A 27942-nucleotide genomic window follows, 5' to 3' on the forward strand; every position below is an offset into this window, starting at 1 on the left:
AAGGAGTGAAAGATGATGTCACTGTAATGAAAAAAGCCTTATAAACGGTACATTTCAAATTTCTGTTGTTCATCTACGTCATGTTCTTTTCTAACAGTGTGCTATGACCCTTATTTACCTGGCTGTGGAAGATGTCTTCAAGCTTATTAATTACTTCAGTTTCAGTTACTGGTTTTTTGTTGGTCTGTCTATTGCTGGCCAACTATATCTACGCTGGAAGGAACCAGACCGACCCAGACCTCTTAAGGTAAAATTTTCTTAATACAAAGTTGTTTAAAATCCCTCTTTAAAAAAAAAAAAAATATATCTGAAATTTGGATCATACATGTTACTCCTGAAGCTTAAAAACTGATAAGGACATAAAATATGGCTTCCATTCCATGGTGTCCCATGAAAGCTAGTTTGTGTACTAGATGAGAAGTGAGTATTGTAATAGCATATTCCTTTTTTTTTTTTAATGTGAGTTTAGTTAGCTCTCTGTCAACTAGAGAGCTCAATAGGTTAACGTAGTAGTGAACTTTTTTTTTTTTGATTAGAAATCTGAAGTTAGGAATGCTTAAGTTAATTGTGTTACAGTAGACCACATTTAGCTCTGATGGTGTTTCAGTTCAATATCTGATCCTCTTATCACTTTCTCTTACTTTAAGTGGATAAGCTTCATGAAAATGTAATTCATGTTTCCTGAGATTAATTGGATTTGTCTGAAAACACTTCATTCTGCTACAGTTTTTTTCAGCACAGCAGACCTACCATATTTCATTGGTCTTGTAATTTTTAGTAGCAGTTCTATTGAAGAATAATTCTACTATTCTTACAGATCTACATATACAGATATATAAGAAAAAGAGCACATAATTTCACAAATTGGGATTTGGAGAGAAGAGGCTATAATTCTTACCAGAATATATGTAACTGCAGGAAATTAATATCTCCGTAACATTCTGTTCTTTTTCTTCCTCCAGCTGAGTGTGGTCTTCCCGATAATATTCTGTATATGTTCAGTGTTTCTGGTGGTAGTGCCACTCTATAGCGACACCATAAATTCATTGATTGGAATTGCCATCGCTTTATCTGGAATTCCAGTCTTTTTCTTGGGAGTCTACTTACCTGCATCAAGGAGACCTCAGTTTATCAACAAGATTTTAGGTAAGTCTGTTTGAAGACGTAGATGTTGTTTAAAAAAAAAAAAAAAAAAGCTGAAAATAAAGTGATTCTGGTTTTTGGTGGAAAGGTTTTGTGGTGGAGTGAGCACTGGAGCAGCAGCCAGCAGCTAAGCACCCAAAGAGCCACTCGCTCCCTACCTCTCTACCCCCAGCAAGATGGGGGAAAGGATAGGAAGAACCAAAGTGAGAAAACTAATTGGTTGACACCAACACTATTTCAGCCCCTCATCCAAAGCACTTGCACAATATGCGCTGCAGTGAAGAATATTAACTGTATCCCAGGAAGACCCAGTGGAAGGGCATACTGATTTTATATATGCCTATGCACCCAATTTTTATTCATTATATATTTAAAATACTACTTGCTTTCTACAGATTTTGTGCTATTTTTTTCTATATTTCTTTCTAAACTAGCTGATGTAGTCTTTCTTAACCAAGGTTGATCTTTGTAAAAGGGCCAGGCATTCTTGGCAATGCAAGTGAGCTGTTTTACTGTACTGAATCAGCTGTTTGAATTTAGATCTTATGTCAGTCCCAGGTTGAATTTTCCTTCCATTGAATGTCTGCAGTTAAATTATCCATTTCTCTCCAGCAGCGCACTGTTGTCATCATTGCTGAGAAAACCGTGCCAAGGGATGTTGAAACAAAGATTTATAGCATAATCTTAGAATGCAACAGGATGTGGTGCTGCAGCAGTTAGTGAATATATAAATACACAGTAATATTGTCACTACTGTGTGCTATTTCAAGTTCTTGTGGTTTTATTTTTTTATTCTACCAATTTTACACTCTTTGTTGCAGAGAAAAAGGATTTTAATTCAGTTATTTGGCAGAGTGTTTGGGAGGAAAAACACCCTAGGCAAGATATCAACAAAATCACCAGAACAGCTTTAAACATTGTTTAAAAATACTGAGTGGAAAATATTTTCTGTGCTAATTTTTCTGGTTAGTGCTTCCCGTAATTGAAGGCAGCAGTTAACTTTTTTTAGGCAGATATATTTTGTGTAATTAGAGTTGAGGGAGGTGGTTATTCTTCTGATTTGTCTTTGATTTCCTATACAGGTACAGTCACGCGAAACATGCAGCTGCTATGTTGCTGTGTTTTAACAGAGATGGACACAACTGAAGAAAAGAAACTAGAAATCAAATCTGACTAAAATCTCAAAGCCATTACAAGAATAGGAGGAAGGCTAAAGCAATTACAAGAAAGGAAAGAGAATGGAACTGGAGAAAACGTGAAAACTGTTTCCAGTGGTCTTTCAGAAATACTGAAAGTGTACTTACTTGCAATTGGATTCCTACGTAGATCTTGTCAGCATGTCATCCTCCTCAACTGTGGCATATTTTCAGGGCCTGTTTTCATTAGATAACTATTACCTGCTACTGTTCATTCTGAATTTTCTTCAGAATTGGTAGTAAAATGGTAAGAGCTAATGGATCAAATCAGATGTCTGCAGAACCAGCCAGTAATGCATTTTTAAGTTAAACTGAAAACCACTTTGAGTCAAAAGACTGAAGGCCATTTCCAACTTAATTCTGATGGTTGTTTGCATGAAATAATTTGCTGTGCTATCTCAGTTCTTATCCCAGAAGTCAGCTGGTCACAACAACCCACATAATTTGTCATTAGTAGCAGAAAAATCAATAAAGTTATGCTACGTTATTTAAAGACTTTCTCACTTGAAGAGGAATGTATTATTTCTATATTCTTCATGGAAATGTGGTATCTGTCTCTGGCAAAGATTTAATCAACAAAGCACCTTTTACAACATACAGATTCCTTGGCACTGAAGATCTGATTTAGGATTTAATGATTATGCGCTAATTCTTTCCTGCTATCTCATTAGTACTTGGTCATCTTCTGACAGGTTACATGAAGTTTCAAAAATTAAAATGTTCAGTCTGAAGCTTGTAAGCATTTGTTTGTCAAGTGTTTCAGTGAACACACAGCAGTATTTCTTCAACAAGCAGAAGCTTTCCTTTCTGATTTTTTTTTTTTACTAGAAAGTGACATCCATAAACTCACAGAACAAACCACCTTTTTTTCCTTCAGCAGAAGTAATGATCCATGGCAGCACTTCTATCCTGAAAGCTAAGTAGCAAGGAGAGAAAATAAGAATAAAACCAGGAATAAATAGTAGTGCCATATGGACTGATGCTAATTAGTAGTATTTGTAATTCCAAAGCTGTAATGCTAACAGCAGGACACTCTGATACTGAATTTTAGTGTAGCAAAGGGTACCGTGAAGCCAGCCTCTTCAGCCAACAAAGCAAGAAAACACTCAACTTCAAAAACATTCCTTGGATTTTTAACTTAATTCAGAATGTTGATCTCAGCTGAGCTTAGTTTAATGTAGGGCATTTAGTAAATGTGTGCACTTGGTGAACTAAATCTCATAACCACAAGATTATGGCTGAATCCATGCATGCTTTAAGTGCTGCATGTTTGGATCGTTCACTTAAATAACAGAATATTTGAAATCTTGTACTGACTTCTTGACCAAGGTTATCTTGAACAAAATACTGCAGATAATTTGCAAGTTGCAGAAGATGTTAAAACTGACACAAAATGAAGTCTTGAGCTACACTTATGAAGCAGTGTTGGAATCTGATAAATGTGAGCTGAGGATTTGTACACAGTTGGAACATAAACACGTAAGGATTTCTTACTATTTAATACTAGTATTCAGCTCCTCTACTGCAGATTTTTAGCCTTGCATATAATTGTAGCTAATTCACAGTAACTAAGTTGAGGCATCTGTCCAGGGGGCAGCATAGCTTTAACAGTCTAGGGTTGGGTCATATGTTAATAGTCATAGTAACCTTCCTATCAATAAAAAAAAAAAAAATACTTGCCCCCACTACCTTGACATCACTAGCCATAATTAATTGACCTTAAAGTCCCTGCTGCAATCTACAGCTCATGACTGATGTTAATCTAACATGCTATTAGCCATTTATTACAGACTAAAGTAGGAGGGTGCGGAAATAGTTTTAGTGCCTTAATGGGTAACTGTCAGGTCTGGGGGATCCTTCTTGCAGAAGTGACTCACAATACTGGAGGCGAAGAGTCTTCAAACATTAAAGATCAGCCAGATGGACAAGTTACATTTTTATACACTCTGCATGTAAAATTACAAAGGTGTGTACCAGGTTATCAGCTGACATCTGCAGCAGAGCAAAAGCGAAGTATCTGACAAAGGAAACAAGCTATACCTTTCCAGAGACTTAAACCAGACAAAGAGAGACCAGCATTCAGTTCCCTGCTTTCATCTGGACTTGAAGGAAGTTTAACTACGCCTGGAAGCAGTGTAAGGTGATAAGAAATCTTGCAGGGTTTAATTCTTCACACATCAACAAGGAATGACAATACCTGCATTTTCAATAATTGTTACACAACAGAACATGGCACTCAGTACAGTTTTGGTAGGCTTTGGTGGTTGCTGTGGCTTAGCTTTCACTTGTTCTGTGTATTAAAATTCAGAAGCCAGACAATTCACTTGTCTCCAAAGAAGTGATGGGGGGAGGCTTTCCCACTATGAAAGCACTAAGACAGTGTAATGCTAAAAATAAGGGCAAACAATTCCTAGAACTTCTTGCTAGTAGCAAAGATAACGGAGTAAGAGGTTTTGTCAATCTAATTTAAGTAGATGTATGATTACGGTAAGAAATAGTCTGAGATTTATTACAGACTGGAGCAGGTACACTAAGAAGTCAACATAAAAATTCAGCTATCCAGACTAAAATAAAAAAGAAAAATGCAGTCTGTTTCTCTGACAAAGGTAAAAACCAAAAGCTTGAGAGGTGTTGATTCTGCTAGGCAACATTACAACATCGGTCAGTATAAGCAGTCAAAAACCAGCTTGCAGAAAATAAGACCTGTGCAAAGTTAAAGAAAGATCAACCTGTTCCAATGCTAATAGTGCTTCAGCTGAACCAACTTCCCTGATCTTTAAATGAGTGAAGAAAACTTAGTCAAAGATTCTTTATTTTACAATCCACATGCACATACATTTTTCTACCCTGGTTACTGGAATTTTCAGAGAGATCCAGCAATAAAATGGACAGTCATAGGTATTTTGCATGCTCAAATAAATAAGGTTACCTGAAACGTAGGAGCAAGTACAGTAGAAAGCGCTCGGAGAGAGTGCCTTTTCTGGCGCTCCTATGTGCCCTCATTGCAGATCTGTTCATATCTTCATGATTAGTCGTGACAGGAAGCTTCCTTTCTGTCACAAACCCAGCATCGCAGAATTGGTGGAACAATCTATTTTAAATCTTGTAGTATCTTCTGCTTGGAAAGAAAGTTTGTATTACCAAGCGTCCACATTTATACCCACTTACTTAATATCTACCAGCTGATGTTGACTGAACATTGGTGACAGCTCAGATAGTAAAAAAAAAAAAAAAAAAACCTTTAGAATCTTAATAGTCAAACCTAGACAGTAAGCATCAGGGTGAACCATGCCAGTCACCAATTGTTTCAACGTGTTATCTTAAAGCCAGCCACACAAAAATTTAGCTCATCTACATAAAGACTTGTTTCCTACTGTCCCAATGAACATAGCTTCTAGCAGAAAGTGTTTTTCCAGGTGTTTTTTTTTTCCCTTCAAAATGTTTATGAATAGCCATCAGCAACTGTCTGGATTTTCAGTCCTACTGCAACAGTTCTGTACATTTCATATTTTAAAAAAGGCTATTAGTCAGAATCCACATCCTGGATCTCATCATATCCAAATTCCTGGAGGACTTCCTGACGGTATTTGCTCCATGTTCTTCGTCTGTAACATTGGTCCTCATCACTGGAGCTGTCGTCAGACTCTAAAAAAAAGTGCATCAACACGTTTATGTTATTTTTTGATTTCAGTTTGACAATTAGGTTTATCAGGCTACTGGAACTTCTTGAGTAATACAGAAGTTGTTCAGACTTTGTATTGATGTGTATTAGGTGAGATTTGAATTCTACTTGTGTGCTGTAATGGGGACTTAAGAAAGCAGAGACGGTTTCACAAGCATGTGGAACCAAGTCATCTATTCCTTCTCAAAATACGCAATCCTTTGCAATTGCAGCAGCCTGAAATGGACTTCTTAATTCTGACTGCAAAAACACCAAGATCCATTGTAGTTCCAAGAAAGATAAATCTCTGTTTAAAAAAAAAAAACAAAAAACAAAAAAAACACTCTGATCTTAAATCCTGCGCAGCCAGAAAAGTAAAATTTGTATGTTTTAAAGCAAGGTACTATCATAACACGCTAGCTCTGCAAAACACAGTGGAACAATTTAACTGTTAACCTCAGCTCCCCCTACCGTCTTTCTTCAGTATACAAATAATATTTAACACAGCCATACCTTTTTCTCCATCATCATCTTCCTCTACTAAGAATTCATCTTCATCAGGATAATCATTACGCCAGTTATTTTCATCATTTTCATCATCTTCGTCTTCATATATTTCCCCTGGAACATGATCGTCATCTACCTGCACATCAGCACAGAACACAACATTCATTATTGACACAGCTACTTTGAAGCAAGAAGTTTTTCATCTACCTCTACAACAATTACAGAATCACAGAATAGTCTAGGTTGGAAGAGACCTCCAAGATCACCGAGTCCAACCTCCTATCTAACACTAAGAAATCTTCCACTAAACCATATCCCTAAGCTCTACATCTAAACGTCTTTTAAAGACCTCCAGGGATGGTGACTCCACCACTTCCCTGGGCAGCCTATTCCAGTGACTAACAACCCGTTCAGTAAAGAAGTTCTTCCTAATATCCAACCTAAACCTCCCCTGGTGCAACTTTAGCCCATTCCGCCCTGTCCTGTCACCAGGCACATGGGAGAATAGACCAACCCCCACCTCGCTACAGCCTCCCTTCAGGGACCTGTAGAGTGCAATAAGGTCACCCCTGAGCCTCCTCTTTTATAAAGAGCCAGCAGAAACTTATCTATTGCAAGCAATTATTCAACAGTTGCACAAAGCACACTGTAGAAAAATGTGTTGCAATGGCAATCTGCTTTAGGTGAAAAGTCAGTTAAGTCATGCAATTCAGTGTTCTGTTTAAATGCTAAAATTAATGCTAAAGTTATTCCTACTCACTTCAACAGTTCTTTAATAGGTCAAGAAAAAGCAGCTGCAGGTTCCCGATATGCAAGTCTGATTACAGTATCCATGAATTGAAGAAATAAAACTTATATTAACTAATTAACTCCAGTCACGGAAGGACATTTATCACAATAAAATAGCTTGTATTAAAATTGTAAAGTCAGGTCCTCAAAAACTGAAAACATCCTCCCTTGCTCCTTTTCCCACCCAAATGTATCTCCAACTACACACCAATTGCCACCTCCTCCTTACAAATGAGATGCGAATTACTTACATTTATGTTTCCATGTCAAAATTTGTCACTTTGAAGCCTGCTGAATTCTTCTTACTACCTGAACATCATCCCTTCAGTTTTCATTGTCATTATAATTTGCTTGTCAACAGTAACGTGAATGAGCACAGAGGTGGCAATTACAGAAACCCTACCACAGAAGTCACTGAGCGTAAGTGTAGCTTCTCAAACTATCTTTGTTGGCACAGCAACTTTTTGTCATCGGACTCTTAAGTACATTTATTCACAACCTTTCTACTTAAGAAGGGTCTGTTTTTCACACCCTTACCAGTTCATATTCTTCTTTATAAGGCTGTACGGAGAGAATATTATGGATCCAGACAGGAACTGATGTTTCCATGCAGTAGATGTCATAAACGTACTCATCTTCTTTCTCACGGTGTTGCACTTTTTTATCATCTTCAGAAACATTTAAACGCTCACGGATCATCTCTACTGCATTGCAGAGAATCACATCTGGATCACCACTTTTCTGTTGGGGAAAAAAAAAAAAAAAAGGCAGATTTATTCTGAAGCCACATACAAAATCTTAATTATAGCCAAAATTATTATTATTTTAAGTATATTTTTTCTTTTATGTGCGTGACAGTAGCGAACAGCTAGCTAAGGATGACATTCTGAAATTTTATACTGAAACATTTTCCCATTGGAACACTGATATTTGGAACATTAGCAATTTAAAACAGAAAGACCCTGAAGAAATTTCCAGTTACTGTACTATTGTGCAGCTATGCCTCGTTTCAGATAATAGGAAAAATGGGGACAAGTTCATCAGAAACTACTGAAGGAATATGAATAATCCTGTACAACTGTTACTCCGCTTCTGAGGATGCATGGGTTGAAAAGACGTTTTAATATAGCCTGTGCTTTGTAGAGCATTATGCTTGCAACACTGCAGAAAAGGTGTGCATACAGTAGCACTGATACAATGCAAGTCTGTTGGAGAAATAATGAAGATGTGACAAATCACCAGGGAAAGACTGACAGGCCCTGGAGATAGGCCTTTTATTTCCTTTATCTCCTCATTAAAACAGAAGAAATTTATTCATGCATTCTTCTTCCTAACAAATCATTTGCAATATCTTTGCTTTAGCGACCTGTATTTGAAAGTCTACGCATGCTGATTTTTGCTGCCATTTTTCTCTGTTAGAGCTTTTTCAGAATATTTTTTGCCAGACCACAGTGGTATCCCCTGAACTACTTAAGTATTTCTGAAGAGGAGCTACAGACTGGCCTTTTGTTCACTTCCAAATACTTACAGAATCAAGGAGAAAGCTTTTCTTCTTCAACACTTACTGCTAGCTCTAAAAGAGTAAGAACAAAGCTCTGATGCTACTCAATTTTATGTGTGGTTTTCTGAACAGCAGAGTGATAGATAACAGTTCAACTAACAAATCTCAAGTGTCTATTTGAACTACTTACTCTGGCTTTATAAAAAGTAAGAATTCATACTAAAGTTTGATGGCAAAGCTCTAAAGTGATCTACAAGAAATGCTAAAGGATGATAGCTGATTTTGCACTGGCTCACCCGAGTATTTTCTGCTTTAAACAAAGCATTTGTGTTTTCCTCAGAGCTGTGATGGGCTGCATACGCCAAGCAACCACCCTTCACTTACACAGAGTGAAACAACTACTAAAGAATGCATGCACAGCCCTTTTATCTCCTTTTTTGTTTGGTTATGAGTCTTAAATACAAAATCTTCTGAATATTCTGTATGCATGGAAACCTTACATAGAAGGCAGAGCTTCTGCATACTTGAAGTCATTGTAGATATTGAGCTAGATATTCCTTCAACCAAAGACATACTTAACTCATGATACTGATGGAAATGGGCTAAGAAGTATGTCAAACACCTGGAATGCTGCTAGAAACAACGTATCCAAAAAAAAAAAAAAAAAGTATATTGGAATTACCAGAAGGGGACACTCAATGCTATTTTTTCCTTTGGTGAATCTTGCCTACACATGACATTCCTAGGCATCTGGGTGGGTGAGAAGACATTGAATTAGTTGTGTTTTTTTCTTTTCTAGCAAGTACAGAAGTTAATAAAAAAATAAAACACTCATCAATCCACCTAACAGATGAATATGAGCGTTAATGCATCCGAACATGGTGTAGAAAAAACAGTAGTACAAGTCTTTCCTGTAGAGGCCATATGGCTTTTTCAACAACAGTACTGCACTTCAGGGTCCTCATAGAAGTTGTTTCTCGTACAATGTATTAACTATTCCAACTTACAAATACCTAGTTAAAGCTCCTGTTAAACACTGGAATACTTACAATGCAAAAAAACTTCCATAGCTGTCAGTTTGCCCACATGTACCAGTCAACAGTGACATAAAAGTACTCCAAGTACACTTAGGTTTATCTGCTGACCTGTGGGTTTGCTGCAGTTGCACTGGGGTCTTCTATCACCTCGTCTTCTTGTACAATATCAAACAGCTGGAATTTCCCACCACAGTCTGAACTCTCGTCAACAGCACCTGTTTCCTTTTGCGAAGCATCTTCTGTAGCTTCGGAGCCTGATCTGTCACCATCAGTCAATGCCTTGCCATCTGCAGCAGGTGCATTGGCTCCGCCAGTGTTAGGCCGATGGCTGGCTATTACACGGTAACGACTTTCCTTCCTCTTTGCTTCCTTGGAAGAACGGAGCTCCTGAACAATCCGCTGAGTGCTTCCTTTGGACGGCCGCAGACTTTGTGCTGCTTTGTCTCGAGTGATGACTTCTTGAACATACTTCTGAACTGACTCATTCTGGGTAGAGGAACAAGAAGGAGGAGGAATAGATACAATGACATGGTCAACACAGTAAGGCACAGCCCTTGTGCCCCTCACTGGAGGAGATCAGCGACTATTGCCGGCACATCCTATTTGAGGACTGCAGTGCCAGCGTTCGTAACAACATTCAAGTGCTTCAAGTAATGAAACTGCCAGCCAGTTCTCCAGATACAGGAAGAAGGTACAAAATATTTGCAAACTGTAAGACTGTTCTTATTTAAAGATACGTATACTTCATGGTAGAGAAGAGCTCTTCAAACAAAAACACCTGCCTCAAAAAGACTGTGACGGTCCTCAATTTAAACCACAACATCCTTTACAACCTCGCCTGTGAAAAATAGCTCCCAGAAAAAACAGCAAAAGGCCGTGGGTGCCTAACGCTGCGGAGCTGAGCCCCGGCACGTCGAGCTGACAGATCCCAGCCCCGAGGCGCGACCCCAGCCCTCCCACGCCGAAGGCGGGCGCAGCTCCTCACGGCAGCCGTCCCACTAAGGGAGCCCGCCAAAGCCCCTTGCATCAGCCGCGCCTCTACCTTAGAGGAGACGGTGGCCACCAGCTTGAAGAGGCTCTTCTCCACCTCCGGGGCCCCGCCGGGCTCGGTGCGGGGCCGCTTGCAGGCGAGCAGCAGCGCCCCGGCCGGCTCGGGGCCGCCGCGCTTCCTCTGGACGCGCAGCACGGCGGCCGCCTCCATGGCGCCGCGCGGGGCAGGCCGGGAAGAGGGCGGCCGCTGGCCGCAGGCTCCATGGCGCCGCGCGGGGCACGGCGGGAAGGGGCGGCCTGACGGGGAGCGGGGGAGCGGTGGCGGCTGCCCGGTGCTCGAGGGGGAGCGCGCCCGAGGCTGGTTGGGGACGGAGAGAAGAGAGAAGAGTGTTGTCGTAGCTCCTTTCTGAGGTGGGCTAAACGCTGCCTTCTCGCTGGAGCGCTTTGCTGTCAGATTGTGGGTCCGCCCTCAGGCCGTGGGGTTCCCCCGGCATGAGGTGCTTCGCCGCGTGGGGAGGTGTTTTGCTTTTAAACAACGCCGTTTGGTTGTATAATTTCCTGTGCTGAGTCTAGGTTTGACCTTAAAAAACGTTTATTCTCTTGGAAGGCAGAGATCAGTGCGCTGGCTGAGGCGGGTGTATGAGAGAAAGTGTTTGTGCCCAGAGTGAAAGTAATGACTGTTTTCACTGGGTTTGTTTGTTTCTTTGTTTACAGAGGCTATTTTGAGTGTTAAATTGAAGCCAAATCAGCAAAACTGCATGACACATAAATAGAGATTGATCATGAAGACCTTTTGCGGAAGAGCTAACCCGACCACTGGTGCAATGGAGTGGTTAGAAGAGGATGAGAACTATGACTACCATCAGGAAATTGCAAGGTATGCTGGCAAATAACTGAACCACTTGCTTTTCTGTCAGTTTTTTGTTTTATCTCTGCAGAAGTTCCAGGGGCATGAGATGAGCAAACTGTACAACAGTCTAAATGTTACAGTGCCCAGGGTTTTATGGGGCAGAATTATAGTCGTACAATTTTGTAAAGTATTCCCCAAGTAGCTCCATTATTTTTAAAAACGCTTTCTGAGGTTCTGATTTTAATACTAACACTCATCCAATTGTGGCAAAGTGTGTTGGCTAGATTTCTTTAAAATACATAATACAACAAATAATTGATGATCATCTGCTGCTGGCTCAAGTGGTTGTTAATTTAGCTTGAGAATTATATTGCATTGTGTCCTAAGTTATAACAAATGCTAGCTTTAGTGAGAGGATCTTGGTAACAAATGATAGACCATTATTAGAAAGCCTTTCATTGCTTTGTATGGCTTTGTATGAACTTACATATGTCCTAGCTGTTATTTCACAGCTGTTTGATCTATATATTGGATCCACTGCTGAAGAGCAGATACATGCCAGCACTTAATTAGTTTGCTCATATGCTGATCACCACACCAGTGAACTAACTTCATTCCTTGATCTGAGAAACCACTTGAGTCCTTAAAGTGTGTGTCGTGGTTATCTACATGCTCATGGGCCCTGAGACTATTTGCATTAGTAGGCGAAAACCAAGGAGGTTATATGAGCAGTTCTGTAGTGTTTTGCAGTATTTTGATTTTGCAGTATTTTGATTGGAATTTTATTTATTGCAGATCACGCTATGCAGACATGCTTCACGATAAAGACAGAGTAAGTATAGAAGCAAGAAACTTTTGAATGGTGAGAAAATCATTTTTCTTTTCTTGAGAAGCTGTCACTGCATGACTGTACAGGTTTCTTTGAAAGATGAAGTGTTTCGATTTGTACTCTTCAAGATACCAGACCTGCTGCTGGATCAGGAGGTGCCTTCTTATGTCTGACTCTAGTACACTGCTGTTTACTGCAGAATGTGTTATTTACACTCAGTAGCTGCTTTTTGATACTCTACATCTGACATAACCTTTTAAAAGAGTTCTCATATGTCTGCATTATGACCCCTGAAGCAAACATACTAGTGGGATTGGGCATTTAATGAGCCATGTATGGACAGAAAATTGTATATAAGAAATTAACAAGCTCTGCTACAATTATATGTCAAAAATGTTGAATGTTATTGTTCAGAAAGAGATCCAACAGAACACTGTTAGATTTATAATGTCCAAAGATAGCAGATGATTTGGAAAGGCTTAATAAATTGTTTGGAAAGGATTGTCCTAAAACAGACCGTTATGAAGTAAATGTATGTTTTAATATGTATATTTTAGCTGACAGGTGGCAGCATTTGGTTTCTTTCCTGCTACTAACACTGCTGTGTTTGTAACCCCTCTTCATGGCACATAACCAAAAGCCACTATTTAGACATGTTGTTTCTCATGTACGAATGTCTTCCAGTAGATGTAGAAAGGAATCTAAATCCAAGATACTTCAGCTCTTGCTCTGGTGCAGGCCCTATATGAGTATTTTAGTGATTCTGCAGGAAAAAAAAATAAAAAAATAAAAAATAAAAGTGTATGAAGCTGAGAGGTTGCTGACCCCCCCCACCTTTTTTAAAAAAATGTTATTTCCACAGAACATGAAATATTACCAAGGTATTCGTGCTGCAGTGAGCCGAGTAAAAGACAGAGGTGAAAAAGCAATTGTTCTCGACATAGGGACTGGCACAGGACTCCTGTCTATGATGGCAGCTTCAGCAGGTGCAGATTTCTGTTATGCAATTGAGGTAAGCATTTATTACTGGTTGCACGTACTTGCACCCGTGCTTATAACCTCTAACTTTAGTTGTTGTGTCTTCGTGATCAGTCATGGGTGCATTTGCTTTTTTGTACTTTGCTTTCTGAAGTGCAAATTTGATGCCTTTTTGTGCGTGTGAAAAAGGTAAATCATACAAGAACGTAGTTGAAAAGGCATAAAACATTTTTCATTTTTGGGACATCTTTTGTAAATGTAGAGATCAGCTAAGTCAAATTTTATGGTGTTATGACTTTTCTACTTAACAAACCTCAACGTTGATTAATGTTTTTGAAAATTTTGAGTATTCTCAAACCATATTGCTGATCTTTCTAAATTTCAACTCTTGTAGGTGGCTTCTCAGGCCACTAAAATGGGGATGACATCTTAATAAAGAAACTGTCTCATAAACTGATTTTACCATCTCTGTGATTAGATAGAGCATCATAGTCCTTAACAGACGTTACTTATGTTAAGGATAACAACAGGAACATTTTGACCAGTTTCTTTTTTTTTCATGCATTTGAAGAAACAGAACATTTGCTTGTCCCTAGGTCACAGTCTTGAGAGCTATTGGTGCTTAAGTTCTAATAGCGATGTATTATTCCAGCTTTGGAACTTGGGCTAGGTTCCAAGGTGGTCACAAATTTCTTATCCTAAGTAGTCAAATTGTGTGGCTGGGTAGAATATTTTAAATTTTTTAGTTTAAAAACAATCTGGTCATTAAGCCCTTCCAACACACTCTTCATCATTATGTAATTTGCAAGCTATTTGCTTTCTTTATTATTCTCTTCACTGTGAAGGAAAGAAAACGTCTCTTCAATGTTATGCTGTCAATAACAGCAGATTTTTGGAATATTCCAGTCAGTGAGTGCTGGTTGCTTTCTTTTATTCCCTTTAATTAGTATTTGATTTTTTTATTAGTACATCTTGAATACATACAGGTCTTTTGGAGCCTCTTCTGATGCATATGCATCTTTATTATATATAATTTTTTTAGAAATTCATCAGTTTGTTTAAGGTAAATGTTAAAAATTTTGTAAGGTATACTCTTTTTGTCTTTCAAAAGTTGAAGTGAAGTAGCTTTTGAAGATAGCTGATGCTGGGTTTGTAACAGTGACGCTGTAGGTGAATGAACTTTTGAAATGAGACTTTCTGTCTTGTTTCATGGTAATGAACTGCAACCACAGGAAAAGATACAGAAGATGTTGGACTTTTGCAGGGCTAAACATACTGCATTTTGAGTTGTATTTTTGAAAGCTAATGTTAGCTTACCGGTTTGTTATACTCTTTGCTCGTTACAGGTTTTCAAGCCCATGGCTAATGCAGCTGTGAAGATAGTGGAGAAAAATGGTTTTTGTGACAAGATCAAGGTAATCAACAAGCACTCCACTGAAGTCACAGTTGGGCCAGGTGAGAAATAAAAGGCTAGGTTAAACATCATTGGCAACTACCTCAAAACTGTGAAGGAATATGACTTTCTCTTATTTTCTGAATTTTTTTAATTTATAAAAAGGAAATTATTTTTTCGCTAGGAAGTAACATTGGAAGGTTACTTCCAAAGGAAGTTGTTTTAGTAATATTTAAGTAGTCATTTGAATTTCTTAGTAAACTTTTACAGGGAATTCTTTTTGCATTCTTCAGCAGGTTCTCTGGCAGGAATAAATTTTTGAATGACTTGTCTTTTCAGCATAACATCTTGAAAGGCTTATATGGTCTTAGTATTACAATATTAAATTATGTCTTTTAGATGGAGATATGCAGTGTCGTGCGAATATCCTGGTAACAGAATTATTTGACACAGAGCTGATAGGAGAAGGTGCCTTACCAACATATGAGCATGCGCACAAATATCTTGTACAGGTAAGAAAATACAGTCTGTTATTCATTCCTAGGGAAACTCTTGTATTTTTTGGAATAGGATGGAGGTTATATTTGATTTAGGCTTCTGTATCATTTGTAAATAATCCAGCAGCTGTGCTAATTTCTTATTCAGATAATAATTTACTACATTCATTTCTAGAATAAAGCTGTTGGGGTACATATCATAAATTACCATCTGTGAAATTATGCTTAATTTTATATTAAAACTAATAACTTGCTGCTTAGCAAATGTCTTTCAGAAAAGTGTCTGGTTCTAATTTGGAGCTTTCCTTAGTAGTTGGTTCCAATGGCAAACAGGTTCCAAGATGTTTTCAAAAACATATTTTTTTTTGTCCTCCTAAATTTGATGGACTTCACGTCCTAGGCATCCATTTTCCTTGTAAGTGGAGGTACTTGCCGCTCAGTGTGTTTTTTTGCCTGTGGAGATAGTTTAAACAGTGTATTTAAATTAACAGCCAGTGGTTTTTTGTTTGACATGTAATCCGTGGTTATAATTTTATGACTTTCTCCTTTACCCTTTTCAATTTTTCCCTTTAGTTAAAAGGTAGAATTTAGCTTTCTAGGCTTCATTTTATGTGTTTTACATATAAAGACAATATCACTCCATAACTTTGTACAGCTTCCCATGTTTAACTCTAAATTGTGATTAGTACATTTTGCAAAAGCATTGTTCTTGGAATTGAGTTAGCTCATAGTTCTCATTGTTTTTCTTAGAATAACTGTTATGTTTTCTGCCCTTTAATCAGGGTCAACAAGTTGTCATAAAATAAATATTTGAGCCATTGTTTTTCTGATTTACTCCTTGCAAACAGAAATTCTGTGTTAATGTTGATAGCTTAATAGTTATGTGCCTGGAGAAGCTCCAAATAGATTCCTCATCTCAGTATGAGAACTGCAATGCAAGTTTAACTCAGCAAATAAACTGTTCTGTTGTGTCATTACTGAGTGATCTGTAATTACAAAGTGATCTGGCTTTCTGAAAGATACCTGACAGGATGGATAAGTATAACATTTCACAGAGAGGTAAAGAGAAAATGCTCTGATATTAGAGAAGTCTCTGAAATAATGGGAGTTTAAGATTTCAAAGTTCCCAGTCCAGTAACTACTTTTCTTTAAATTGTTTTACGTTTCAGCTAATTTAATTCTCATGCGTGTTAAGAAGTCACTTTGTTGAATGTTTCTACCCTTTGTTTTGAACGCTCAGGAAGGATGTGAGGCAGTGCCTCACAGGGCAACAGTGTATGTCCAGTTAGTGGAATCCAAAAGAATGTGGTCCTGGAACAAACTGTTTCCTGTTCGTGTCGAAGCAGAGGATGGTGAAAAAATTGTCGTTTCCCCTTCAGAAATGGAGAATTGTCCAGGTGTTCCTTCTGTTTGTGATATCCAACTGAACCAGATGCCTTCAAGTGACTTCACTATCCTTAGTGATGTTGTGACAATGTTCAGGTAAGCTGGGCATTGTGCTGTTCAAAGCAAAATTTTCCTGTTGTGCTTTTGATAAAAATTGTGCATTCGGCTTAGGAAGCAGGTGAGAATTTCTGAAGAGTGCTGAGCATTTCTTTTTACTATTTTGATGCTTCTCTGCAGTGTGGATTTCAGTAAGCCAGTAAGGAGTGCTTCTACCTACTACAGAGTGCAGCTGGAGCCTGTAAAATCTGGCAAGGCACAAATCGTACTTTCTTGGTGGGATATTGACATGGACCCATCTGGGACAATAAATTGCACAATGGCTCCATACTGGGTAAAATCCACTTCAGCCTTCCAGGTAATGCTGAGCCTTCAGAAACTTCTGCAGTAATTATTTTAAGTAAGTTCATACTGGGCGATTTAAGCAGCTGTCTTGTAAACTGTATAGGAACTTTGCTACTATTTTATGTATTGGAAGGTGAAAAACAAAACATAGAAATGCTAACTTTATTATGCACCCATTTTAGGTTTGCTTTAATGTAGAACTTAAAAGCTGAAGCTGTCTTCTATATGTACAATTCTTGATTCCTTTCTGTTACTTCCAAGAAATAAAGACTTACACATATTTTTCCTTAAATAGTCTCCATCCCTAGTCAAAATGTTAGTTTGTGTTTTGCTTCCATGTAGTTATTGTATTAAATTTCCAAATATGTGTTAGCTTTATGGTAATATATTTATATTCCCATAAAGAAGAAGGCGGGTGTGGAAAAATGATGAGTTGATACTGGATATTTAGAGGAATGGGAGGTCACTATTAAATCAGACTGCTGTGTTTTTGTATTGACATGTAGGATAAACTTAGTCAAACAGAAACTATACTTGCACTTACTGTGTTTGAGAATAAAATTCAAGACTAACAAACTTCAGCTTAAAACACTTGCAATGCAGAAAACAACTTTTTGAAACACACAATAGTGGTGATGTCATATCAAAATGACACTAACTGAGCTCATTTGATACATGAAGCTCCAGTCACTGGTCACTGTCTGTAATTCAATATGGGTTTCTAACATAAGTGAACTGTAGAGGCAAACCAGCATTAATAAATTATTTTTTAAATTTGTTTTTCATTTTATAGAACACAAGCTTAGTTACTCAGCAAGCATGTGGTCTCTGGCTTATTCTGTTGTAAGAAATCTATATCAAGTACCATCAGTACCCAGTATTAGGCTTTAGTCAGTCTTGCTAACATAAACAAGATTCTTTCAGCTAGTCATATACCAGTGCTTTGAAGTCAAACCCATTCTTACTAATCAATTTCCTGTTACTTGTTTACTTTTCATGTACTATATATTAACTATAAGTTAATGCCTAATGTTTTATCTTTCAACTCCTTTTCAGTGGAGAGATCACTGGATGCAGTGTGTGTATTTTCTGCCAAATGAGGAGCCAGTTCTCCAGGGTGAGAAGGTGTACCTGACTGCCTGTCGTGATGAGTACTCTGTGTGGTATAAGCTGCAGAAAGTCAGGTAATGATATGTGGGTAAAAAAAAAAAAGGGTGGCACCTTATTCCAAGCTGCACTATTTGCTCTTAGAGCTGTACTGTTTTGTGGAAGAGAAAGACAAAAACCAAGAGACTAGAAAATTACTAAAAACCTACGTGAACTAAAACTTGCTTAAATGAACAGGTGAAAAAAAATAAAGTGATGCATAGAAACACAGTTGAGCTTTGGACTGCGGCCTTATCCCTGTTGTTGTTATGTCACAGAGAAGGAAAAACCACTTATGGTTGGTTCCTGGAACTCCTAAAACATAAGTTAACTGAGTTGGAATGTAGGTAAGGGAGTGAAGTAATTACCATTTTGTCTCTCTTTATTTCCTATGTTCCCAGTCAGCATCGTCTTTTTAACTTGAGGAAAACGCATAAGGATTAAGCTCTCAAAAAGAGCTTAATCATGTTGGTTGACAGTAGCAGCCAAGACTTTTTTTTTTTAAAAAAAAAAAGGTCCAATTAGGAGCCCAAACAAAAAACTTGTTTTCTAAAAGTTCAAAGCCTAAAATACCTAACCACCAAAGACCAATCCAGTGTTTTTTTGTTTGTTTGTTTTGTTTTGTTTTGCTTTTCTGTAAAGGCAAAAATTGGCTCATTTTATTTTGAAATGCAAAGTCTAAAAAAATGTCACAGGGGAGCTAGTAAATTTGAACAAGTACCAGTGGAGTCTATATGCATTAATGTGCAAGCTACTTAAAATGCATGAATTTACCTGTTTGGGAAAACAGATCACCTATGCTGTAGTTAATCTTTCATTTAATTTCTGCTTCCCCCACACATACTTCCAGAGAAGACAGTAATGCAGATGTTTGTGTTGAGAGTCCAGTTTGTAGATGTCAGGCTCACCTTCTTTGGAATAGACCACGCTTTGGAGAATTAAATGATCAGAACCGAACACGCCAGTACATCAAGTCTTTGATGAATGTGAGTGTATGTTGCCTGTAGGTTTTCTGGGTTCTGTGGCAGATGTGTGTATTGTTTTATTTGAACTAATTATTTTTGGAATCTCTTTCTCCCTTGCTAAGGAGTTTACTCATAAAGTATGTTTTATTTACATCAGCAAATATAAGTTGGATTTTGTCATCATACGACATTTTTGGTGTTTTTTGTTTTAATAGCAAGCAGACATTTTTTGGATAGAAACTTGTAGCAGCTCTGTGTACTTGTGAAAAGGAGTATTGGTGATAGGATAAAGACAGACTTCTTAAGATCATGTTGAAATCAAAACATACATTCTTCTAAACACCCAATACGTGTTTGTGCCGACTTTTTCAGACCTAAAGCAAGGGGTTATGTGAACATTTCTTAGAGTAATCTGTTCTGGTTGAAGTGGTTGTATTAATCATTGTATCTCTCGGTCCTTATTTGCTATGGAACTGTGTGAAGTGCAGAAAAATGCCTTCACAATGTCTAGAACTTGAACTCTTTCATCTGGAATAGGAATAACAATGGCAATTTATTTTCCTGTAGGTTCTGAGAACAGATAGTGTTTGCCTTTGCATCAGTGATGGCAGTCTGCTGCCTGTGCTGGCTCACTATCTTGGAGCAAAGCAGGTATATTACTTCCTCCTATTTATTTTTTTCCCTGTTCTTTTCATTTTAGCTTGGTATTTTGGGTTCTGTCAACTCCAGCCCATTATTTAATTATTTCCAGAGCCTTTTCAGTGCAAAGTGTGAAGGAGGTTCCAATTGTGCTGAAATGCAGGTTAAATTTGTCTCTGTTCAAGCTGAAGTCTAGGGAGATAACAGTAACCAATTTTGTTGTTTACCAGTGCATAGCCTTGAATGGAAGTGCTGTTTTTCATTTCTCGTTGATTGCTGTTTACATTTTTATATCTTAGTGCTTTTGAAAATACTCTTTCTACCGACCAAAATGTCTGGCAGATTTTTTTTTCTTTCCTGTTCACCATTCTATAATTACATTTATTATCTACTCTGAAGTGAAAGGGCTGTAACAGCAAGATAAGAAGCTTTAAGAATACTGAATCTGTGTAGATGTAAGAATGAGAGTTGCCTGGCTGGCTCCCTTACATATATACCTTACGTGATGTGAGCTTGCACGGGGCCCTCAAACTAAAATCTGAAAAATCAATTGGATTGAATATCCAGGAATATCTAATGTCTGATACACAGTTTGAAGTAAAAATCCATTCTGCATTTGGAAGAGCAGATTAATGGATATACTCTGGATAACCTCTGAAATACTTAGCTTAGGAAAAGCTTCTCTCAGGAGAAAGGTGCCAGTATAATTGACACTGTAAAATATGGGGTGGGTAAAGGAGCTTTAAAAGATCAAATATTATAAAGGATAGAGATGCTAGCTTCAAAAGGCTGGTGTGCTGCAGTGCACATCAGAGCTCTCTCCGGCTAGCGTGATCAGATTGTGTTAAACCACGTTTACAAGTTGTAAGAACCTGACGGGGGTTGATCTGTTATACTGGTGATGGGGTCAGTTGTAAGTGACCTGTTTTCTTTCTCTGCTGAGCTGAAGTCAGGGTGATGCACTCCTTATTCACATACTTCCAGAAGGAAAACAGTTCTTAAAGCTCCCATCAGGATGAATGTAAATCCCCAAACTGCTGTTAGAGTGAGAATTTGAACATCTAGCTGACTGCAGCCTGGGTTTGAGGATTTTGTTGTAAAAGTTTCCTTTTTAGCAATAGCCTTGCATTTATTCAGGGGTAATACATGCCTAGAGCAAATGATGTTATGAGCATCTTATAAATGGAAAATAAATAGTTGTGGTCTATTGTGTGTTTTTTCTTTTTTCTTGTGCAGCTGTGAAAACACATTATTTAGCCTGTAGCTATTGAGTGTTTTTTGTTATTTTTTAAGAAGAATATGAAAATGGGCTGTAGAATGCATGCATAGTTCATTAGGGCATCAAAATATTTCCCACGCTGTTTACTATGTAATTTTTTAACTAACTGTTACGTATTTTCCTTAGGTATTTACATTAGAAAACTCTGCTGTGTCCCGCTCTGTCATGGAGAAAGTGAGTTTCAATTTTGTCTTGAAGTGGTAAATGAACCCTTGGCATTTCTAATGCCAAAGTTGATGATTTGGATTGTCCTTACATAATTGCTTGGGAGTTAAATAAGATAAGTGAATGCATTTGATCATGCAGTTTGACACAACAGTGGGAGGCAGAAAGATACTGTGGGGGAGATGTTGTTAATGTTTTTTAATAAGTTGTACAGAGCTGTGTGCAAATACTTGGAGGAATATATCCCATCTGAGAGATGTCTGATCTCACAGCTGTAACAAGCTGAATAGGTCACTGGGCAAGTCAACCTGAACAGAGGGAGTTAAAGCTGCAAGTGCTTGATCTCTCCTTGCAGATACCTGCCTGAGCTTCTGCTCTGCTGCTCTCATTGCATTGCCGATAAAAAACGAAGCTGTTTGTTTCTGAAGTTTAGTGGAATGTGAGAGCCTCACATAGTTTGTACCAGTCTAATCTGGAAGGTGGCAACTAGCAGTTCTTTCTTCCAGCTGAGACAAGAATGGGGATGCTTCTTTTCTGTACTGCTTTTAAGAGAAAGTAGACAGTGAGTCCAGACTGCAGGTGATTTTTCAGCTGCTCCTTCAGGTAGAGTACAGGAGGACCCTCTGGCGAAGTACCAACTATTCAGAAGAGGCAGCTAATATCTAAGAAGCAATTAGAAGCAGTTTCTTGATGTCCCTGGTTATCCGTGTCTGTTTCAGATGGCACTATATAGTCTTAAAGACTATAAAAACATAGGCAATTTAGGATGCAAACCCTATTTCAATCGCAAGCCAAATGTTTAGGGTATTCATAGTTCTAGTAATATTTCTTTGTCTTGACTGTCCTTCCCACATGCTTCAGAGTACAGATGAATGAAGGTGAGGCAAATGTTGCGACATCTGCCTTTTTTTGTACTTAATTGAAGGAATAGGAGGGTCATGTACTTTAGCTCGCTAGGTGTGACATTTTGGCACTAACGGCATGCATCCTTCAGGAACAGGCTTATATCATCCTCAGAGCTGAGTTAAGGAAGGCATTTTCTTAAAATTTCTTGTAGGTATTTCTTTCTTTCTTGTTTATTTTTTTCTTTGTTAAATTATTATTTTTGTATAGTTTTGAATTCAAATGTAGATTTTGATAAAGACAGAATATTACTTTTAGTTTTTTAAGGCAAATCATCTTGAAGATAAAATTAAAATAGTGGAAGCACGTCCCGAGTCACTGACATCATCTCACTTGGAAGATAACAAGGTATGTGATAGTTGTCTTGTACTGAATTTCAGTGGCCTGGCAGGGAGGGGAGAGTGAAAATGACTTCTGTTTTCCCTGTGTGCTACCATAACCACAATGAACCACAGTTCATACAAAGTGTAGTGAGCAGGCAGTTGAGACTTTGTCCTACTGAAACTAAATGAAGCTTAATTTAAAGGCTTAGGGTTGGTTTTCTTTTTCATTTTTTTGCTTTGTTTTCAAAAGGGTATGACTTTCCTTTCTTGCATAATCTACACCAGTAGTAACAGCAGTTAAACCAGTTTAACTGTGTATGTGTTGCTAGTCTGTAGCTCTTCTTCCTGAAGCCAATCAGTAGATCACAGTCTTATCAGGAAGTCCCAGCATCCTTAAATTAAATTTTTCGAAGTTCCGTGACTCTTATTCCAAAGCTTTCCAAGTGAAAACTGCAACATTTTTAATTGGACTTTGTTGCAGGAAATTTCATTTTAGAATTCATTGACTAGAACCACAAAAATATTTCTGTTACGCAGTGTAATCAGTAATTAAATCTGTATGGAGAAGTTTTTATCTAGGTGGCTTTGCTTGCTGCATTGCATTGTCAACTACTGAAGTTATAAACAGTCTGTGTCATCATTAGAGCTGTTGTTCTTCATGGTAATGCTTTTTATCTCTTCATTTGTTCGCCAAGATTTCCGTTCTTGTTGGAGAGCCGTTTTTCACTACAAGTTTGTTGCCGTGGCATAACCTGTATTTTTGGTATGCTAGGACTGCTGTGTCCAAGCATCTTGCCAGCAATGTCACTGTCCTGCCTCAGTCTGCCTCTTTGCACATGATGATCGTGGAGTTTCAGGTGAGGTTGTTTAAAACCACTTGATATTAATATGAGTTCTCTTTCAGGAGTTTTTAATGCCAAGTTTATCTTGTCTTCATACTGTTTGCTTTGGTATGTTTTGCACTTCCCACCTGAGAAAAGAATATTTAATATCTTGAAGATGAGTTTTGCCATATCAACAATCCCTTATCAGAAAATTACCTTGAACGTTTTTGCCATTTTCATTGAAAAGACTGAAGGTTTTAAAGTAGTTCTTTAGGTTATCACTGAAGCGTGTCAGAATTGTGGTTATTTCTAAAATGTTACGTTATGTAAAATAACAGTTTTTAAATTTTATTTTTTTTTAGTTTAAGACTGTAAGCAAGATTCATAATTGCATGTTCATTTTCTTTGAACCACTAGAGACTGCACACAGTTCTAAACTTGAGCATAGTAAGGGTCATACTACTTTGAAAAGTAATCTTTCAGAATTTTACAAAGGTACACTTTTTTTTTTTATTAAGAACCCTAAGATGGTCAATAAAGAATATTAAGAGTTTGCCTACAATGACAAAGGAAATTACAGAAGTACTTAATATGTAAGGATTCTGTCCGGTAGTGTAAGTGAGGGAACTCTTTAGCCTGAAACTAAAATATATCTATGAAACAAAAAATGAGTATAATCTAGCATATATTTACATAAGCATAATCTTCAGTATATCTTTTCAAGATGCCAGTTCTTTCCTCTCTCTTTTCTTCCTTCTAATTCACCGTGTAGTTTTGTGTCTGAGCCTCCTTTCCCATAGTAGTTTCCTTATTCTAATATTCTTTAGCCTTGTTACCTCACTTCCGCCTTTAACTTGTGCATCTGAAAACATGTATGTTCTTTTTCCCTGATGGACTAATCACCCACACTATGTATTTTTACATAGATTCCACAGTTTTCTGCGAAAATGTAGAGAATATGAAATGTATTCTGAGAAAATAATGTAAATCTGAATCATCATGTAATAGGAAGCAGAGGTTTAAGGGCAAATCAATCAATGTTTTTTAAGTAGGTGTGTGCAGTTTACTAACAGCTGAGTTCACAGCTAAAGCTATATCCATTAACAGAGCCAAAGAATATCCTATTTTCCTTTTTAGGACTTATGGAGAATCCGGAGTCCTTGTGGCATCTGTGAAGGTTTTGATGTCCGGACTATGGATGATATGATTAAAGTAAGAAGACTGAAAATAATTTCAGCGCATCTTAGTAAAAGAGAACAAAACTAACCTTGGCTTAAGAAAAAATGGATCTAGCGATTGTTTAAAATTTTATTTTAGAACACCATTGTTTCAGTTTCTCATAAATATTGTGTCTCTCTTCTTGCAAAATGGATTTTGGGATTATGCATGTCTTGTCATTTGTCAAGCTGTTCAGTTTTCAGACCACTTGCACTGCTTTGGAAATGCTTCCATTATCCAAAAAGAAAAATCCTGTTCTCTATTCTGTGCTTGAAATAAAATCAGGTGGGATTTGTTTATAAATGAATCCTGCAGCACTTACTTGCCCTTGCAGGTACTTTTGAGAGAAAAAGGCTTTTTGGCTTCCAAGAAACAGATATGATGGGTGAGATTTTTATCTCCATATTTGAGGTAGCCATTTAGATTGCCTTTCTAGTCATTGTGGCGGAGTACAGGTGGTTCTAGAGTAGAGTTCATCTCAAGGGAGAAGAGAAGCTTAAATGCATTGTGTCTTGAAAGTGCACATTTTTGTCTGACTACTGAGGACTGTAGTCCTAGCAATTCATTCATGCAGTATATTTTTTCACTTGTGCCTAAGAAGTACATCTCTGTCCTTGTGGAACTTTATTGCTTAAATATTCTGGGTTTGGGATACAAAGTTAACAAGGGCTATTTGTGTTTGAGTTGTTTTCAGATAGTTTTTTTACTTTTTTTCTTCAGAGTTCTCTGGATTTTAGGGAATCTAAGGAAGCAGAACCTCACCCTCTGTGGGAATATCCTTGCAAGTCACTCTCTGACCCCCTGGAAGTTTTGATATTTGACTTCAGAGAGACTGTACCACAACACTGTCTCAGCACAGAGGGTTCTGTAAATCTTTTACGGTGAGTTTTCTCATTGCAATAAATGTTCTCATCATAATTCTTTTTTTTTTTCCCAACCTCATCTTTAAACAGTGTGTGTTATGGTTAGCTAGCGGGATTGTACTTTACAATTTTTAAAAATGTAACCTAAAGTTGTAGAATTCACTCTGACATGAATTTCCTGTGCTTACTCACAATGGGCTATAACAGTAATGGGAATTTCTCAGCTAATATGCCCTTCTTTCATAAATAACATTTTGTCAGCTTTTACCATGATTTAAAACATAAACATGTTAATTTATAGTTTATAGAAAACAAACTATTGTCTGGAAGTTTTTAATTACAGAATTTGTTCCTTGTTGCTGAGTTTTTGCAGACAAAGCTTCTACTTGTCCTTCCATATCACTCTGTTTAACAGCTTTGAAGTGTACATTATCTTTCCCTTTAACTATAATTCTAACAATCTTGATACTTTTCACATCATCTGAGATACTTTTAACTATAACTACAGTTTCTAGTTATTTCTATTCAAGAATTAAATGCAGTTAAGAATTAAAAAATACGAAGAAGGTACTTCTGTCTATCTAGTTTACATAACTTAAACATTGTTGCAGTTGTGTGTTTCTTTTTGTGAAACCGAACGAATGGTTTCACAAAATCCAGAACCATCTGCATATAGGGTCTCTGTGCCTTTGCAGTGGTTGTATTTAGGAGGCACCATGCTAGCATGACCTCTGCCCTTTGTGGAGCAGAGACTTGAAGCGAGATGGGATGTGTGGTTTTCCCCAAAATGCAGAAACAATATAAACCGGGGTCCCTGAAGGATGTACTCCCCAAATGCACTGTATAATATATCCAGTGGAATCTTGACTGCTTGTTAAATGACTGTGTTTCTTAACAGATTAATTAGGATTTAGGTTCCTCTTCATTTTATTTTTTCGATTTCATATTTGCAAGTATTTAAAAAGTTGCTACCTATTTAACAAATGTACCTATTTATCTATTTTATTTATTCTGCTCTTCTACTTTTATTCAAAGAAACAAGTTACTCATGCTTTTACAGCTCTTACCCAAGCTACGTGAGGAATAGGTTCAGAGTTTAGGATGTAGTATTATATAAAGATAATGTTATGATTATGTGTTTTGATCCCCTACCTCTCTTCAGGAAGGGAAAAAGCCATGGAGCAGTTTTGTGGATGGAATATAATCTTACTGCTGATATCTCAGTTAGTACAGGACTGATGCAGATTTCAAATGAAAAGGTACTTCTTCGATCTAATTTTATTATCTCTCAAAGTCTGTAGGATTACAGTGCTGAAAATGGGTCTCTGCTGGCTATGCTTGGTTTATATAGTGCTCTTTGTTACACTATTTGAATATTATGTAGACAGAACTAATAGAGCTATCTGTTTATACTTTTGGGGGGAGTGGGAGATGAACCTTAAAATAAGAGAATCTGACCTGTAGTTTGGAACTACATGCAGAACTCAGGATGCTGGTTCAAAGTAGCATTTATACAAGTTACATAAAACTCCTTTTATACAACTTCTCTTTCTCAGTTTAACAAAAGCAAAAAACTGGAGGGGAAGGAGTATTTTTGGTACTCTGTGTAAATATTCTTTGACCAAGTCTGTCTGTTCTCTACATAGTGCACAGTGTAGCATTTTAGATTTCAAGTTATGTATTCCTGTAATGAATGGTTGGCAATGAAAGTGGTAACTTTATCTGGTCTTTCTATACTGAACTGAGAACAAGAACTCTTGTGCTCTTATTGCATTATAATAATAATATCCAATAATAGTCTAGTAATAATATCCTAGGGTTGTGACTACTTTCACTTTTAACTCTTTTCTGTAGGGAAACTGTGAATGGAATCCCCACTGCAAGCAAGCTGTCTATTTCTTCAGTTCTGTTATTGAATCAGAAACTCTGGCAGACCTTCCTAGTGCTGTCACGTATGCTATAAATTTTGACACAAAGACAGGAGATATTGCAATGGATTTTAAACTATTATAAAATGATTTTCTTTTACTTCTAAATTATAATAAAGTGATACAGTATTCTTTGTATGGCAGAGTTTGTATGTTTGTTTTTATTGTGCTCAGAAAGCAAACAAACCATTCTGAAAATATTTTAAAAACTTTATTGTTTTCAAAATGTATAGCTGGGGAGGTAGAGAGAAATATTTTAAGGACCTGTATTCCTATATTCCCAACAGGATTTATATTATATCTGTACGCCTACTTATTGCTGTCTGTTTCATTGTGAAACTGTGCGGTATTTGGGGGTTTTGAATAATGTTATGGGGACAGAAAGCAGTTGATGTACTGGCTATTACATGGCATATGGGTGGATGAAGACACTAAACCTTACACTGACATTAGATAGAAATTAGTTAAACTCACCTATTTTTAGGCTTGCTTTTGCTGCTGTAAAATTGAAACTAATCGTGAGAATGCAC

The 27942-nt window shown here is 37.5% G+C and overlaps 3 protein-coding genes across 9 annotated transcripts in view; 2 read left to right on the top strand and 1 right to left on the bottom strand.

The window, feature by feature from the left end:
• Positions 1-3078, top strand: part of SLC7A6 (solute carrier family 7 member 6) — a 29550-nt gene extending 26472 nt beyond the window's left edge. For all 5 annotated transcript variants that reach the window (XM_035336557.1, XM_035336556.1, XM_035336555.1 and 2 more), the window contains exons 8-10: positions 98-247; positions 963-1146; positions 2226-3078. In XM_035336557.1, coding sequence (XP_035192448.1) covers positions 98-247; positions 963-1146; positions 2226-2320 — 429 coding nt within the window. In that variant the 3' untranslated portion in view covers positions 2321-3078. The remainder of the gene's footprint in view (positions 1-97; positions 248-962; positions 1147-2225) is intronic.
• Positions 3079-4821: 1743 nt separating this feature from the next.
• SLC7A6OS (solute carrier family 7 member 6 opposite strand) lies at positions 4822-11163 on the bottom strand. Of its 2 annotated transcripts, none has more exons than XM_035336565.1 (5): positions 10877-11163; positions 9943-10320; positions 7834-8040; positions 6514-6643; positions 4822-5984 (listed from the first exon to the last, which is right to left on the bottom strand). In XM_035336565.1, the coding sequence occupies exons 1-5, from the start codon at positions 11033-11035 to the stop codon at positions 5863-5865; spliced, it is 996 nt and encodes a 331-aa protein (XP_035192456.1). In that variant the 5' UTR covers positions 11036-11163; the 3' UTR covers positions 4822-5862. The 2 variants fall into 2 exon arrangements, with proteins under 2 accessions (XP_035192456.1, XP_035192457.1); XM_035336566.1 differs by having other exon boundaries at positions 7834-8037; positions 10877-11130.
• On the top strand, positions 11137-27942 carry PRMT7 (protein arginine methyltransferase 7). 2 transcript variants are annotated; one of them, XM_035336549.1, is made up of 18 exons: positions 11137-11235; positions 11539-11701; positions 12470-12506; positions 13366-13515; positions 14828-14936; positions 15274-15386; positions 16612-16853; positions 16995-17172; positions 18216-18343; positions 19156-19291; positions 19838-19921; positions 21315-21362; positions 22515-22604; positions 23275-23436; positions 24541-24615; positions 25342-25502; positions 26647-26743; positions 27339-27942. In XM_035336549.1, the coding sequence occupies exons 2-18, from the start codon at positions 11607-11609 to the stop codon at positions 27495-27497; spliced, it is 2064 nt and encodes a 687-aa protein (XP_035192440.1). In that variant the 5' UTR covers positions 11137-11235; positions 11539-11606; the 3' UTR covers positions 27498-27942. The 2 variants fall into 2 exon arrangements, with proteins under 2 accessions (XP_035192440.1, XP_035192439.1); XM_035336548.1 differs by lacking the exon at positions 11137-11235 and adding an exon at positions 11435-11455 and having other exon boundaries at positions 27339-27497.

Source organism: Oxyura jamaicensis, chromosome 11 (genome assembly GCF_011077185.1).
Source record: "Oxyura jamaicensis isolate SHBP4307 breed ruddy duck chromosome 11, BPBGC_Ojam_1.0, whole genome shotgun sequence".
In the NCBI taxonomy this organism is placed as follows: domain Eukaryota; kingdom Metazoa; phylum Chordata; class Aves; order Anseriformes; family Anatidae; genus Oxyura; species Oxyura jamaicensis.

Coding starts and splice junctions, on each gene's coding strand:
- PRMT7 (XM_035336549.1), top strand. CDS start 11,607: ATGAAGACCTTTTGCGGAAGAGCTAACCCGACCACTGGTGCAATGGAG. Junction 16,854..16,994: donor GATGTTGTGACAATGTTCAG/GTAAGCTGGGCA, acceptor GCTTCTCTGCAG/TGTGGATTTCAGTAAGCCAG. Junction 21,363..22,514: donor CCCGCTCTGTCATGGAGAAA/GTGAGTTTCAAT, acceptor TATTACTTTTAG/TTTTTTAAGGCAAATCATCT.
- SLC7A6OS (XM_035336565.1), bottom strand. CDS start 11,035: ATGGAGGCGGCCGCCGTGCTGCGCGTCCAGAGGAAGCGCGGCGGCCCC. Junction 8,041..9,942: donor CAACTGCAGCAAACCCACAG/GTCAGCAGATAA, acceptor TTTTTTCCCCAA/CAGAAAAGTGGTGATCCAGA. Junction 5,985..6,513: donor AGATGATGATGGAGAAAAAG/GTATGGCTGTGT, acceptor ACTTTTTTTTAG/AGTCTGACGACAGCTCCAGT.